The sequence below is a fragment of the Rhinolophus ferrumequinum genome, chromosome 7, assembly GCF_004115265.2.
Source record: "Rhinolophus ferrumequinum isolate MPI-CBG mRhiFer1 chromosome 7, mRhiFer1_v1.p, whole genome shotgun sequence".
NCBI lineage: Eukaryota > Metazoa > Chordata > Mammalia > Chiroptera > Rhinolophidae > Rhinolophus > Rhinolophus ferrumequinum.
Genome location: NC_046290.1, coordinates 46,208,954 through 46,223,998, shown reverse-complemented (window position 1 = coordinate 46,223,998; position 15,045 = coordinate 46,208,954). Strand labels below are relative to the sequence as shown.

Sequence of the window (15,045 nt, the reverse complement as noted above, 5' to 3'; positions counted from 1 at the left end):
GACATGGGTTTATGAAACCACATAGAAATCATATTATATGAAGGGATCAAAGCTGAAAGCAGAGTTTAGGTTGCTTGCAGAAAACAGTAGAAAGCTGGCAATAAATCTAGTTTCTCAGGCTGCTGCCTTTGTCCAGTCAGCGTGCGTTCTTTCATGCTGCACTCCTACCTGGAGCTGTACATTGGAAGAAATGGGCACCAACCTGAGGACCACAACACTTCCCTGTGCTATGCATGACATATTTAAAGAGATGTTCATTATCAATAAAACCAGCACTGACCAATACTCAAGTTATTTCAAATGTGTGAGAGAGCTTAATATAATAGAGACATTTACACCTGAAACCTCATTACTGATCAAGTGGCCTGTCCAAATGGTGTTTAGATTGACTCAAAACAAAACCTAGAATATTAAGTTCAGCTCCTTCAAACAATCAGAAATTGCCCTTTGAGGAAAGGCAATAACACAACAGTAACACCACTGTTTACAAATGAATCTAATAATTATAATTAACAATAAATTTATATATTATAAATGAATCCATCTGAATATGTCAATTAGGTGCTGCTTCTAGAAGCCTCTGAAGGGCATTACCACTATTGTTTACAAACTTAAATGTCTTAGTTGTGGTTTTTTTTGGTAGTGGTGGTAATGGTGTTGATGATAGATAGAGCTCATTTCCAAGAAATGTGTATTAGACGCAGTATTCCAAGAAATAGAAAGTGACCGGTAAGTATAACAATATAGGAGATAAGACCTAATCTAGATCTAGCCTGTGACATTACCTAAGAGGAATAGACAGACAATGCATGTTTCCCACACCATTCTTTATCTGAACAATGACAGATACTAATATAAAATCCAGAAGCAATGATGACGATGCAGAAGAAAAATCAGCAGCATTGTCAGCTTCTTCTGTCAGTAATTTTCAGGCCATGACATTATCGCAAAGGTGAGTTTGACCCTCAGAGATTCTGCTGTTGGAAGATCTCTCCTCCAAAGCATCAGGAAACCTGAAGGTATTTTCAGCTTTCCAATACAATCTCTGGAATGCTGTCTGAGCTCTACTGAAGAGATGAACTTGTAACAAGTTCATCAATAAAGGAAATGCACTGATTTCGCAACCATGAAGCAAAACAAAACTTATTTGTGTTCACTGTTATAGCAGGACAGCATAGAGGGTTAATGGAAAAGTCTAGTGATGGGCTTTTTGACCTAGAATCTGACCTGGTTTCAAGTAAAGATTCAATTATCATACACCCAGACAAATCAGTGGGAGAGAAAGTAGAGTTCCTAGTCTGCTCTTTAAGGTCAGCTGAAGGAAAGAAAAACTGAAAACTAAAAGCAACAGGAAACTTCTAGAACTAAAATATCAATCTCTATAGCCAAACAGTTATCTTGTTTCAGGTTAATATTATTTTAATTACGCAAAACTAGAAAAATTGAATAATACGTGGAACAAGAGCATGAACTCAAGCTTTATATTAACTGAGGAAAATAAGTATGAGCATAACAAACTTTAAACACATGGTTTTAGTAAAATTAAAGTTCCAAAAACACATAAAGCCAGAGTTATTCCTGTTTTCTCAGAGAGCAAAAGGTAACTCTCACAGTCTGTAAGGGTCTAACAGTCTGTAAGGTGTTCAAGTGATGGTGCTCTGTATATGTGTTATTCAACATAGTGTCTGACTGGTGATAAAACTGTCATAGGAAGTAAGATGCACTAAATCAGTGTTGGAGTTAATATAAGAAAACCAGCCTGGTTAAATTTAAATATATATAAATGTTTATTTATAGTCTACATGGTAGAAGAAGCAACTGAAACTACTTCCGTGCCAAGCTCTAACTAAGCATCCTTTTTAAACATATACCAAAGCTGGAAGGCTTAACATACTAGTTATTAACCTATTGGTTGGAATTATTTTATTTATTTTTTTTAAGCTAAAATGAGGTCACCAATGAATTAAGATTTTGAAAGGATAAAAGAGAGTAGGGACTAATCTGACAACGTGAACCTTGCTAAAATATGAAAATGGGTATGTGAGGAGGAAATGTTAGGATGGGAAAGAAGTGCATTACAGTAAGAGGTGGAAGAAAACTTAAGACAAAATACTTATTTCACATTTTCACTTAGGGCCATTCTAACAAAACAGAAGAATCACAATAATATATTCATCAGTTTGATCAATAATTATATTCTGTTCAAGGGAAGAGTTAATAATAATTACTGTATAACAATAGTTATCTCTTCAACATCACTAATATTCTTTGAAGGGCAAAATAATTTATGACATTATTTTTAAGACTATATAGGAAGGTTAAAAATACATACCAAAGTGAATTTAAAAACTAGCAAAAGGTTAATAAATGTTTTATTACATCCTAGCTACTAAACATCAAATGACCACTGAATAAAAATGTATCACTTTTTACCTGAAATTATAAGTGAAAAGGGTGAAAGATTCTTTAAACAGGTAGCAAAAGGAAAAGAGAGAACTTTTTTTGAAAAGGAAGAGACTGTGCTAAAGAAAATGAGAAACAAAGGGCAGAGTTAACAAATACTACTAAAGCTCGTGATACCAAAGTGAAAATTTTTATTAAAAATTTGAAAAAATAATTCATAAAAGAATATTAACAAAATTGAAAAACACTGCTCAGTATCCTCTTCATTCTAAATACAAAACACCACCTGACATTCTTACTAAACAAAAAAAACAACAACTTCAATTTTTCTTGTACGGTTACTTTCCTTATACCATCTATTAGTAAGGTTAGTTTGATAAAACTAAATAGTCACCAGTGCCCATTGAGAAAGGTTATAATGAAACTTCAGAATATGTTCAATTACCTATTGACTATTTCTTGCTGTTTTACAAGTATTAGGTACAGATCATCTTCCCTTCAAAATTCCAAATTGTTTTAGGTTAAGGTTGCCTAAGATCCAATTAAAATTTCTTTTTAAAATATTAGTTTCTAAACAGTGTAACTTTTAATAATAGTGTTTATTTTATTATTAATAGTAAAATGTTTCAACAAGGCTTATTCTTTTGTAAATCTGCTAGAGTGCGAAAGATTTTAGAATTAGTTAGATCCAGGTTTGAATTTATTCTTAATCATTTCCTAGTTATATGATCTTAGAAAAGTTCCTGATCATTTCTGAGCTTTACTTTTTTCACCTATAAAATTGGGACAATAAAAACAACTTCATGGCAGTTAATGAGGTGAAATTAAATAACGTGTGGAGCTCCGAGCAGAGTGGCATAGCAGGAAACTTGATCAATTAAAGTTCTTTCTCCATCATTCCAGCACTTCCTTAACCCCAAATACTATATAGTATTTCTGAAATCCCAGGGAAGAAGCTTCAAGATCAACTTAAAGTGATTTTATTTTCTTGCTTTGGACAAGCATGGTTTTATTAAACATGCATTTTTGATCCCTGCTTTGGTTGCTGGCAAATGGGATTTTATATTATGAAGAAAAGAGAAACTTAACATATTCTTGCCAAAACAACTGCAAAGCATTCAAGTCCTTTCAGATATTGCTTGGGAAGTGCTAAAACCTTTTTGGAAAGCAGTTTGACAATAAGTATCAATGAGCCTATCTTGTGACTCATAAATCTTATATTGATAAATTATTATAAGAATATTATGAGATGTGCACAAAATTTGTTATATTCATGGATGTTCATAATGCTAGAAAATTAGATGCAACTTAAATATTCAAGAAAGGACTGGCTACATTAATGCACATCTATGCAGCTGAATTTTATATATAAACAGTAAGAATTATTTGGGCATCAATATGGGAATGATGCCAAGAAGTAAATACATAAATGAAAAAAGTTGATGTTTGATAAATTTTTATTGTTTAAGCCACAGGATCTTTAAGCTAAGTTAACAAAACCACTATAAAATCACTTTTATCTGGAAATATGAACTGAGCACAAGTTAAATACAACACACAAGTGATGAATAAATCAATTAGGAAAAAGTAACTACTGCATTCTTCAGTTTAAAAAAAACATATGTATATATATATTTACCTGATGAAGATGATGATGAAGCTAGTGAAGCTGAAGATGAATCAAGAGATGGTCCAAACAGGGGGTCCCAAGCAAGTAAATCACTGGTCCCTTTCCTACCATAATATTTAAAAAATAAGGATTTTAACAAAGGAATATTTTATTAGTATAAAATCTAGTCACTTATTATTTCAGAGAATTGTAATAGCTCAATATATATGATTCAAAAGTTGGATATTCTACCAGTGGAATATGTGAAGAAACAACAAATTCATTAAACCAGTATTTGTTAACTGCTATAAGCAGAATCTTGTGGCAGGGGAGAGTACAGAAGATGAATTCCCCCGATCGCTCCTTACTATACTCTTTAACAATTGCAGGGTCTGTCAGAATGGAAACAATGATTTCAGCTTTACAAATGAAGGAAAGCAGCACAGGGTCTTTAAATGAGCTGCCTAAGGACACACAGCTACTTAATTCTACAACACAATCAGTGCTGCTCATTCAGACATAGCATCCAGTCTTGGACAGAAAACGTTTTTTAGAAAATTTTTATGAGTTTATTTGAGCAAAACTGAGGACATATGCAGGGCAGCAAGATCTCGAATGCTCCCCAGGAAATTTCTTAAGTGATATGAAATCAGATAGAAATTTTATAAGGTTATACTTATTTTCTAAGATAAAGTAAAAGGGTAAAGGATTTTTTTTAGAAAAGTACTTCTCAAGTGCAGAAGTAAGCCCACCAACTTGATACAAACTTCAAAGATCAGATCACCGCTGCAGATCATGCATTGGAAGGAGATCTCCCTGAACAATCCAGTGCCTCGGCCACTGAGGTACTCTGGTGAATTATTTGGGTCATTCATATATGTCTTTTTATGAGATACCCAAGACCATGGACAAAATCATCAAGAGCATCAACATTCTATTTTCAAAAACTCAGCATGCTGCATCAACAAAGGTTTTCTTCCACTGACCTCTTGGAACTCACTGCACTGGTTTCTCTCTGGATTCAACTCCTGGCTCTTTAATACAAACTTTTATATGAATGTTTCTCTTTTTCATTTTAGTCACAACCCCTTTAAAATACCTAATTTCTAGGATCCTGAAGCATGTGACCTTTGCCACCACCTCCTTTTTTTTTTAAATTAACTTTTCCCAGCTTTACTGAGGTCTGATTTATAAAAATTGTATACATTTAAGGCGTTAAGAGCGTGACTAATCCCCATTAAAAGAACATTTTGATGTATCAAACTGGCACTATTTTGAAAATATGTTTTCAAAATCTTAGGAAACAGGCCCACTATATAATAAAAATGTTACAATTATCTATAAGCACATATCTAGTACCTCAACATTCATCTACATGGATGAACACTACACTTTGTATGATAAAGCCTAGATTCACAACTGCATAAATGATTCCTAAAAACAAAGTTCCTAAAAACAAAGTTTTAAAGGAATCTTTTAAACAAAGTTTTAAAACACTAAAAAACTTATCTTTAAAAATGATAAATCAAATGAATACCACCCTGCTGCTCAGTTAGTGCCTAGCTTCAAAAGTATCAAATTTTAAACTATCAGTTTATTATTTAATTGTCCATTAATTAAGCCTACTTTTACTCATGCAAAAAAAAATTAAAGGAAAGTATTCATATTGATAGATGCTGAAGTGAAAAAGGACCCATGCAACATTGGCTTAAAATATTTTTTCTTTTAAAAAGTCTAAAAAAATAGGACAAACTCTAGAAAACAGGACAAATGATACTTAAAATTTAAACATAGCAGGGAGGGAAGAATAAAAAGGTGGAGGACATAAGACTTTTTAGGGTAGTGAAATTATTCTGTATGATACTATAATGGTGGACACATCATTATATCCATTCGTCAAAACCAAATGTAAACCACAGACTTTGGGTGATAATGATGTGTCAATGTAGGTGCATAACTGAAACAAAAGTACTACTTTGGTAAGGGAGGCTGAGCATTTATGTGGGGCAGAGAGCATATCTAAAAACTGTATCCTCCACTCAATTTTGCTGTGAACCTAAAATTGCTCTAAAGAAGTAAATATTTTTTAAAAATTTTAAACGTGGAACTTACTCAGTGGATGTAGCAGATGGCTTTGACTTTGTTAACTCTTCACCTAATTAAAAAATTATTATGGGAAAAAATCAAAACTAGAGTAATAAATATTTTAAAGAATGTATAGAGAAATACACACACATCTCATTACTATAAACAATTTTAAAATTCTGGAATTAATAACATAAATATAAACAATTATGAAAAGAAAAATAAGCCTTTAAGAAGATTTCTATTGTGCTTAAGAATATTAAAATAATAGCTGAATTTCTGCTAAATCTTTAAGGTGAGAAATGACTTAAGTCTAATCATATTTATTAAAATAAAATTGCTGTTCAGAGGAGTAAAATGGGCTATAACTTTAAAAATTAGAACAAATATTTAATACTTATGTATCACTCAGTAATTTTAACTAATGGATCATGAAAGCATTTTTAAAGTTCTAAGAATATTATTAGCGTTTATTGATTAAAAATAGCAACTCTTAAAGGACATCCTACTTTTAAAAAATTAAAAATTTTATAACTTGGAGCAACAGTATCTATAAGATAAGTCTGTTTTGCTACTTTTTGCATTTGCAACATGAATCATTTCATAAGCAACTAGTACACAGGGGAGCAGCATCAGTAATGTAAAAGTCATGTTGGTTCATAAGCAATTTTCCCTGCATCACCATGAGCACATTTCCCTTAATGTTTTGCATCATCAAGCAATAGCTGATGAATGCAAAATCCATCAACATAGGTAAATGCAGGAAACTATGAGGAATACCACACTGTAGCTGATGCCCATTCACACTGCACTGTCCCATTTGGCTCAGTTTGGCATTTGTTCTGCCTCAAAGAGCTTAAGGTGCTGTTCTCCATCTTTCTGCATTTTGCCCTCATCTCCATAAATTGGCAGTCCCCCTTTATCTTCATTTTCCTCACATCCTCGGTTATCAAGCTACTCATCATTTCTTTTTAAAAGTAAAATCTTACTTTAGTTTGGCATTTATTATGAATTTAACAGGTCTTTTAAATCGAGCTAGTGTATTTTGGATTGATGTTAAAGTTTTTATTAAGCACTGTGTTTGCAAAATTGCATAGCTTTTCAATAGACTGCCTCAATTCTCTTTTTTCTACAACCCTTGTTATTATAATGCATGATTCTGCACAAGGTGTTAACACCCCAAAAACGTTTTTAATGTCATTAAATTGCTATACTAAAAACCATATAATAGAAATTGCAATTGTGATATGACTTAAAAATAGGTAAACCAAATCATAACTCAACTTATAAAATACCTTCCGGCTCATGAGATAGAAACAGTTTAACATTTTTAATCAGAAGCTACTCTTTGGCTTGGTTGATTTCTGAAAAATGTTGTAGCCATGTGTTAAAATTTAAAGCATGTCTCAATGTTAAAAGAAATAATATAAATAACTTGTCTTCTGTTATACAGTAAATATCCTTTTAAGTCTATCCTTTTAAGACTCATGATGAGAAAAAACTATTATTTCTGTAACTACATACATAAGGCTACAAGCTTAACAAATTGCCTGATAAATTTTAAGAGACGTAAAACAATCAACTTAAATGTCAAACTTACTAGACGAATTCTGATTCAGCTGCACCTAAAACAGAAATGCAAACACTAAGTGCCATTAAATAATAATTTAATTTGGTAATAAAATATTTAGTAAAATGTTAATACTGGGAACCTAATTTTAAATTGCTTTTAGTGTATCCACTCAATTGTAAACGCTATTTACATAAAAAGATATACAGAAAACACTTTCAGTACTTTTTGTTTTATAGTAAAGAATAATAATATATGTACCTTTAACATTACATTCAATAAAATGTTTTTAAATATTAAATTAATATCTAAAGCAACTTACTACAACTTGATAATTTAAAAAATTTAACACAAATATTTTGAAAATCAATGTTCAAACATTACAATGATTTTTTTTTTTTTTAACTCAGGTAAAAATATAAAATCTTGCACTTACTGGGCTGTGTCTCTAGTAGCATATGGAAGGAAAAAAAAGACTGTTAATTTTAGAATTTAAAAATTTTATGATTATTTTCTGAACATGAAATTAATACATATCCACTTTTTTAACAAACAGAAAAGAAAGAAGAGCACAAAAGAGAAACTTCAAAACTATCAATGACCTCACGCTCCAGAGATAAATGCTTAACATTTTGCTGTATAATCCTCTAGAATTTTCTTTATTTACATACATACTATTTTAAATTAGTTATACTCCTAGACAATAAAAATTTTTCATGGCTTCACAACTTTCTACTTCATATATATACCATAATTTAATCTTGACATTAGTCTTAATGCTAACTAGTAATGGTAGAATAAAACCTCAAACTCAAAAATCTATCTTTATGGTGGAAAAATACTTCTAAAATTAAATTCTAAAAGTGCATGACTAGGAAAAAACTTTTATCCAAACAAATACATACAGACTATTTAAAATATATAATTAAGTAATAATAATAATTGTAAGAACTTTTATTCTCCATTATCAAAGGGAACAGTTTTAATATCAATTATGATGGTACATATATACTAAATGTCATTCTAAGACATGCTTTTTACCCCATAGTTTAACTTTTTTTTTTTTAATTGGGGAATATTGGGGAACAGTGTGTTTCTCCAGGGCCCATCAGCTCTAAGTCGTTGTCCAAGCTAGTTGTGGAGGGCGCAGCTCACTGGCCCATGTGGGAATCGAACCAGCAACCCTGTTGTTCAGAGCTCGCACTCTATCTGAGCCATCCAGTTGCCCCAACACTTTTGAATTTAGAATGTGACATCAACGGAAAGATGTATTATGATTTTTTTCCTCCCTCAAAAGCAACTAAGTATGGTATTTTAGAACTAAGGAATTTATCACTATCACTAAGAATTCTTATCTTTGCATTTCCTTCTATGAAAAGTATAGAAAAACAAATGTTATAGAGACCAAAAAAATGCAAAGATATAATTTAATCTTTAAGGAATTCCTTTTTTACATATAGTTCACAAAACATGAACAAAAACTTTAAAATAAGATAAGGAAAAGATTAATACTGCCAGTTCACCAAATTCTGCCTGAGAAATACAGCAACTGGTGAAAACAGTGGATTTTCTACTTTTTGGTTCCTTTGTAAAATACTTTCAAAAAAAAGCAAAACTAAGCCACACTCACAAGTTCATTTGCCTATATAAAAGCTATAAACTATATACCTCAATAAAGCTGAATAAAAAGAAAAAATTATAAATATTTCCTCATACAACATGCTTAACTACTGTTAAGTGATGTTTTAATTTTTATTATTCCTAAAATTAGCCAGAGGCAGGTAGATGAGGTTTTAAGAAAAAATGAAGACGCCTACGTAAGGAGTACGAACTTGCTCATTTCATTACTTACAGATATTGCTGGGGACAGCGTTATATTTCCTATAGATACTTTTAATTCATCCAAGGAAGCCATTGTGTGATGTGAGTTATTTGGATGCATAGGTTTGATTTCTATCCGATACTTCTTTGGTTCTTCATCTTCAGAATCAGAATCACTAGATGAGTAGAAATGGTTCTCTTTGGTATGTGAGTATCAGTTAAAAAATTTAGTTTTTAAAATATTTGAATGCATAACAAGTTTTTCACACATTTATAAAAAAGAACAAAAACCTTTAAGAGATAATATTGCTTTATCAGAAATGTAACAACTTTTATTAATAAAAGCATGCCAAATGAATATGGAGTCATATTTTATTATAATTACAAATTTGAAGACTGTTTATTAAATAGATTACTGTGTTTTAACTGTCTACTTATATGCCAACATAACCCATAAGAATATCCAGATGATAAAAGGATATCATTCTGATTTGCTTCTGGTTTTATACTATAGCCTTCTTCATCTACATCAGGAATGTTCTATGGGAAGAAGAAGAAAAAAACTTTACTGAAATGATGGCTCCAACTACAAAAAATATTAGAGATTAACAAAATAGATTGGACTATTACTGAGGGGCTGTATCATTTATCAACTATCAACAGGTTAATAAAATTATAATACTGTGGGGAAATTACATCTTTTAATTAATTCACTTCATGAATTAGATGTGTTTAATCCACATCTTTTAATTAATTCACTTCAAATCACACTCCATGTTTCAGATGTCTGAAATAGAAAAGCAGTGCAAAATGAAACAGGAGAAACACTTAAAGGCAAAGAACAAGTGTTCAGGTAGAAATGACAGCAGTTCTGTGGATAACTAAACTTTCACCCAGATTTTCAAGTAAAGAAATAAAAGCACAAGAATGTGTGTGTTTAGGGAAGGGAGGCAATGAAATCAGAGGACTGACAGCTTAAGTTAATGGAAATATATATCAAAAATATAGAACAGAAAATAAAAATAAAAGGCTACCAAAAAAAATTAAAACTACATTAAAATACTACTACGTCTTATTCATGAGACTGGCAAAAATTCAAAAGATACCCTCTGCTAGAAAAGCTGTGGGGAAATGTACTTTTATACTTGCTGGCATAAATACAAAACACTGTAGGTCTTTAAATAAGGTTGTTTTTGTTTTAACACTGATGAGATGCTGCAGAAACTTAACTCCTGTTTATATCAATTAGCCTATGGTAAAACTGGTTTCTTTATATACTGGGGATGCCAAAAAAATGTATACACATGACTTGTATTCATCTTTTGTTATCGGTATGTATATATTGAGTATTACAATTTTAATGCTGTTTTTTCCTTTCTTAAAATGTGTATACATATTTTTGGCACCCTCTGTAGTTTCACTTAAAGTTGCAGAACCTATCGGTGAGATTAAGTGAGGACTTAACATAGTATAATCCCTACAGAGAGAAATTGAACAATATCTAACAAAAATATGTATGTGTTCACTGTTCCACCCAGGAATTCCATTTCAAGGAATTTATCCCAAAGACACACCCCCAACAATTTAAAAATATATATACGACAAAGGAATTCATCAAAGATTATCTTTAACTCAAAATTATTGGAAAGCACCTAACTATCCAAGCACAGTTGAATAAAATATGGTACATACATAAAACAAAGTACTAGGCAGCTATTAAAAAAAAAAGAGAAAGGTTTCTATGAACAGATATGAAGTGACATCCAAGAAATACTAACTAAAAAAAGTACAAAAGAATATATATAGTACATTTTAAGTAAGAAGGAAAAATAAAAAACCCCCATAGATATCAGCTTATCTTTATGGGGAAAAAAACAACACTACAAAGCAGGAAAAAAGAGAAAATGAAAATGAACAAACAGAAAACAAAAAATAAAATGGCAGGCTTAAGTCCTGACATGCCAATAATTAGATTAAATATACATGGTCTAAATATAACAAAAGACAGAGATTGGCAGAATGGATTAAAAAAACATAACTATATGCTATCTACAAGAAACTCACTTCAAATATAATGACATAGGTAGATCAAAAGTAAAAGGATGGGAAAATGTACCATGCAAACATTAAGAAAAATAAAAAGGTACAGTTGACTGCCTTACTATTAAGTACAACAGACTTCAGAAAGAAAATTACCAGGGTCAGAGAGGGACATTATATCCACACAGAAACCTGTACATGACTGTTCAAAGAAACTTATTTCTAATAGCCCAAAACTGGAAACAACTAAATGTCCTACAATAGGTGAATGGTTAAACAAACTTTAGTATATCTATACCACAGAATACTATTCAGCAACAAAAAGGAATGAACTATTCAAATACGTAACAACCTGGATGAATCTCCAGCGAACTGTGTTGAGTAAAAAAGCCAATCTCAAAAGGTACATATGTTGTAATTCCACTTAGATAACATTCTTGAAATGACAAAATTATAAAAATGGAGAAAAGCTATAGTGGTTGCCAGAGGTTAAGAAGGTAGGGATGGAAGGGAAGTGGCTGTAAAAGACCAAGCAACATAAAAGATGCTGTGGTAACAGAAATGCTCTGATTTGACTGTGTCAGAGTCAATATCCTGGTTGTGATCTCCAGATCTCCATCGGCAGAAATGGGGTGAAAGGTACACAGGACTGCTTTGTACTACTAGCCTCACAACTTTCTGTAAATTGATAACTCTTTCAAAATAAAAAGTTAAAAAAAAAAAAGCAGTGATTCTCAGTGTACTAGGTTTTTAACGCTAGAACTATTCATAGAAACTTGTTATTAATAAATACTAACACATTACCTGTTTACTCCTTGGTCCCTTCAACCCATAATTTCTATATTAGGACCCACACTGCTGGAGCAAAGCACTGAGTCAAAAGCAGTGTGAAGACGAAAAAGAGTAGTTAACTTCACCCACCAATCTTAGAAGCAGTTTTGGTGGATAGTGGCAGTGGTTTAAAAAATGTATATTGCGATAGGGATCCCAAGCCAATGGAATATTTTTCAATCTCTCTGTTTGGAATGGGGAAGCTGGCCAAAACCAAAAGAAAAGAACTTCCTTGGTCAACTTTCAAAAGATGCAGTACTTCAAAACCATTTTTTTATTTATCTAGACCTTTTAAAAAAGAAACCCAAAACGAACAGTTTCCCTACTAAAGTGGCCTATTGATTTTTTGTAAGTAATTAGTGAGGCTAGCCACAAATGAAACAACAAAAAATGAAAGCCTCCTTTCCCCGCTGACCACCACTGCAACCCTTCTCTCCAAAGGTAACCCCAATTAAGTGTCGTGTAACTCATTCTTTTTTAAAAAGAGAGTACAAATACAGGCAGTCCTTCTTTACCCTAGGTAGATATATTCCAAAACCCCAGTGGATGCCTGAAATAACATAGTAGCAAACACTACATATATGTTTTTTCCTATACATATATACCTATGATAAAGTTTAATTTATAAATTAAGCACAGTAAGAGATTAACAATAATAAGTATAATAAAATAGAACAATTATAACATTATACTGCAGTAAAAGTTATGTGAATGTGGCATTATTAATTAAAATAAGGTTACTTAAACACAAGCACTGGTTTACCGCTACAGTCAAACTGATAACCAAGATGGCTGCTAAGGACTAAGGGACGGGGCAGCATACACAGCGTGGATGTGCTGGACAAAGGGATGGTTCACATCCTGGGTGGGAAGGAGCAGGACAGCACGAGATTTCATCATGCTACTCAGAATGGCATGCAATTTAAAACTTATGAATTGTTTATTTCTGGAATTTTCCATTATTTTCTGACCACAGTTGAACGCAGGTAATTGAAACTGCAGAAAGAGAGACCATAGATGGGGAAAGGGATAACTGTACCCACACATTCATATTTTTAAAACAGCAATTATTTATAAGATCATACTTGCTTTCATATTTAGAAAGCTCTTTCCATGTCAGCAGACACAGAGCAATGTAACTCTATACAACATCTGACTGTTACTTCATCAAGTGAATGCTTAATAATTTATTGAACCAATCCCATTTTAATGGATGCTTTAGTTTTGCCAGTTTTTTCCTAATATAAATACGTTGAAATAAACATATATCTCTACTTCTCTCTCCCTCCCACTCTCTCTCTATATATATGCGTATATCTTGATGAACTGCATGTAAGTTTGTAAGGATACCCTTAACGGTAAAACCCTAGCAGCAGGATTGTAGGGTCAAAAAGAACTTGCATTTCTTATGGGGAGATAGATACTGTCAAACTATCCACAAAACAAATTGTACCAATTTACATTCCTACTAACAGTATGAGTGTATTAAACCTTTGGCCAGTATGACAGGTGAACATGGTAATTTCATTCTATTTTGCATCAGAACGAGATTACCATTTTGAATATTTTTTGAAGGTATTCACCACTTTTATTTCTTTTTATGAGAATTGCCTATTTTTATTTTTATGCTCTTTTTCTACTGGGATGCTAGCTTACCTTTTACACTGATTTGTGTAAAAACTTTACAATGGAAAGTAATTTGCCCCTTGTTACATGTTTTGCAAATACTCTCTGCCCATTTAGTTATTCAAATACTTCTATGGTATATTTTTTCTAATTTTATAAGTTTTTTGTTTCTACATAGTCAAATTTATCAATCACTTCTCATATGGCATAAGAATTTTCTGTCTTCTTTAAAAGCCCTTTCCTAATTTCAGGTAAGTACTGACTAAAGTTTAAAACTGGTTAATATTGATCATTATAGTATAGTATAAATGAGCTGAGAGAATTAGAAATGTTTTATTTAAGGGAGTGTATATAAAATAAAATGTGAAGTATTAAATGACTTTATACAATGTTGCAATTATCAAATAAATGCTATAATTAATTCAGAAAAAAAAATGGATGAGTACTAAAAGTAAATGCCAAATACATCTGTTTTTTCGTTAATCAGTAAACCAAGGGTACAAAAACTGGCAAATGTTAAGGTTAAATGTTCTAACTCCAAAAACACGCTGATGATTCTTAGGGCTCATAAGAAGTCTATTCCATTATTTTCACTAAAAATTTACTTTAAAAATCATTTAAAAATCGTTAAGTTTTCTTATTTTAAAGCTGAAATATGAAACAAAGTACTAGTTTTATCTTAAGTAATATAAAACACAAAGTTTCATAAAATGTCTAGTTCTTTGGTACACCATTGTGCTGTAAAAGATCAAAATGTTTTGGGGCCAAAAGAAACAACAGGTATATAAGCAAGAACTATAAACACAGGAGATGGATAGCCTGACTCTACTACACTTACCAACTTGACCAGTGTTTAATGAGCAATATGAAAAATTTGTTTGTCTTCATATTACTTACACCATTTGGTAAATTTACTCTCCACTGTAACCACAGGAGCTCCATTGATGTCTTCTTTAATTATGCCATAAATATATTTAAATATAAAATATTATATAAATAATTTTAAATATAAAAAAAATTTCTTTAAAACAAAAAGCACAGAAAGGTACTAACCATGGTT

General features: G+C 31.6%; 1 protein-coding gene across 1 annotated transcript in view; it reads right to left on the bottom strand.

The window, feature by feature from the left end:
- FCHO2 (FCH and mu domain containing endocytic adaptor 2) overlaps window positions 1–15,045 on the bottom strand; it is a 101,959-nt gene that overhangs the window by 23,289 nt on the left and 63,625 nt on the right. The window contains exons 12-17 of the mRNA XM_033110524.1: window positions 9,971–10,028; window positions 9,520–9,695; window positions 8,104–8,115; window positions 7,698–7,722; window positions 6,125–6,167; window positions 4,043–4,137 (exon numbers count right to left, since the gene is read on the bottom strand). Coding sequence (XP_032966415.1) covers window positions 4,043–4,137; window positions 6,125–6,167; window positions 7,698–7,722; window positions 8,104–8,115; window positions 9,520–9,695; window positions 9,971–10,028 — 409 coding nt within the window. The remainder of the gene's footprint in view (window positions 1–4,042; window positions 4,138–6,124; window positions 6,168–7,697; window positions 7,723–8,103; window positions 8,116–9,519; window positions 9,696–9,970; window positions 10,029–15,045) is intronic.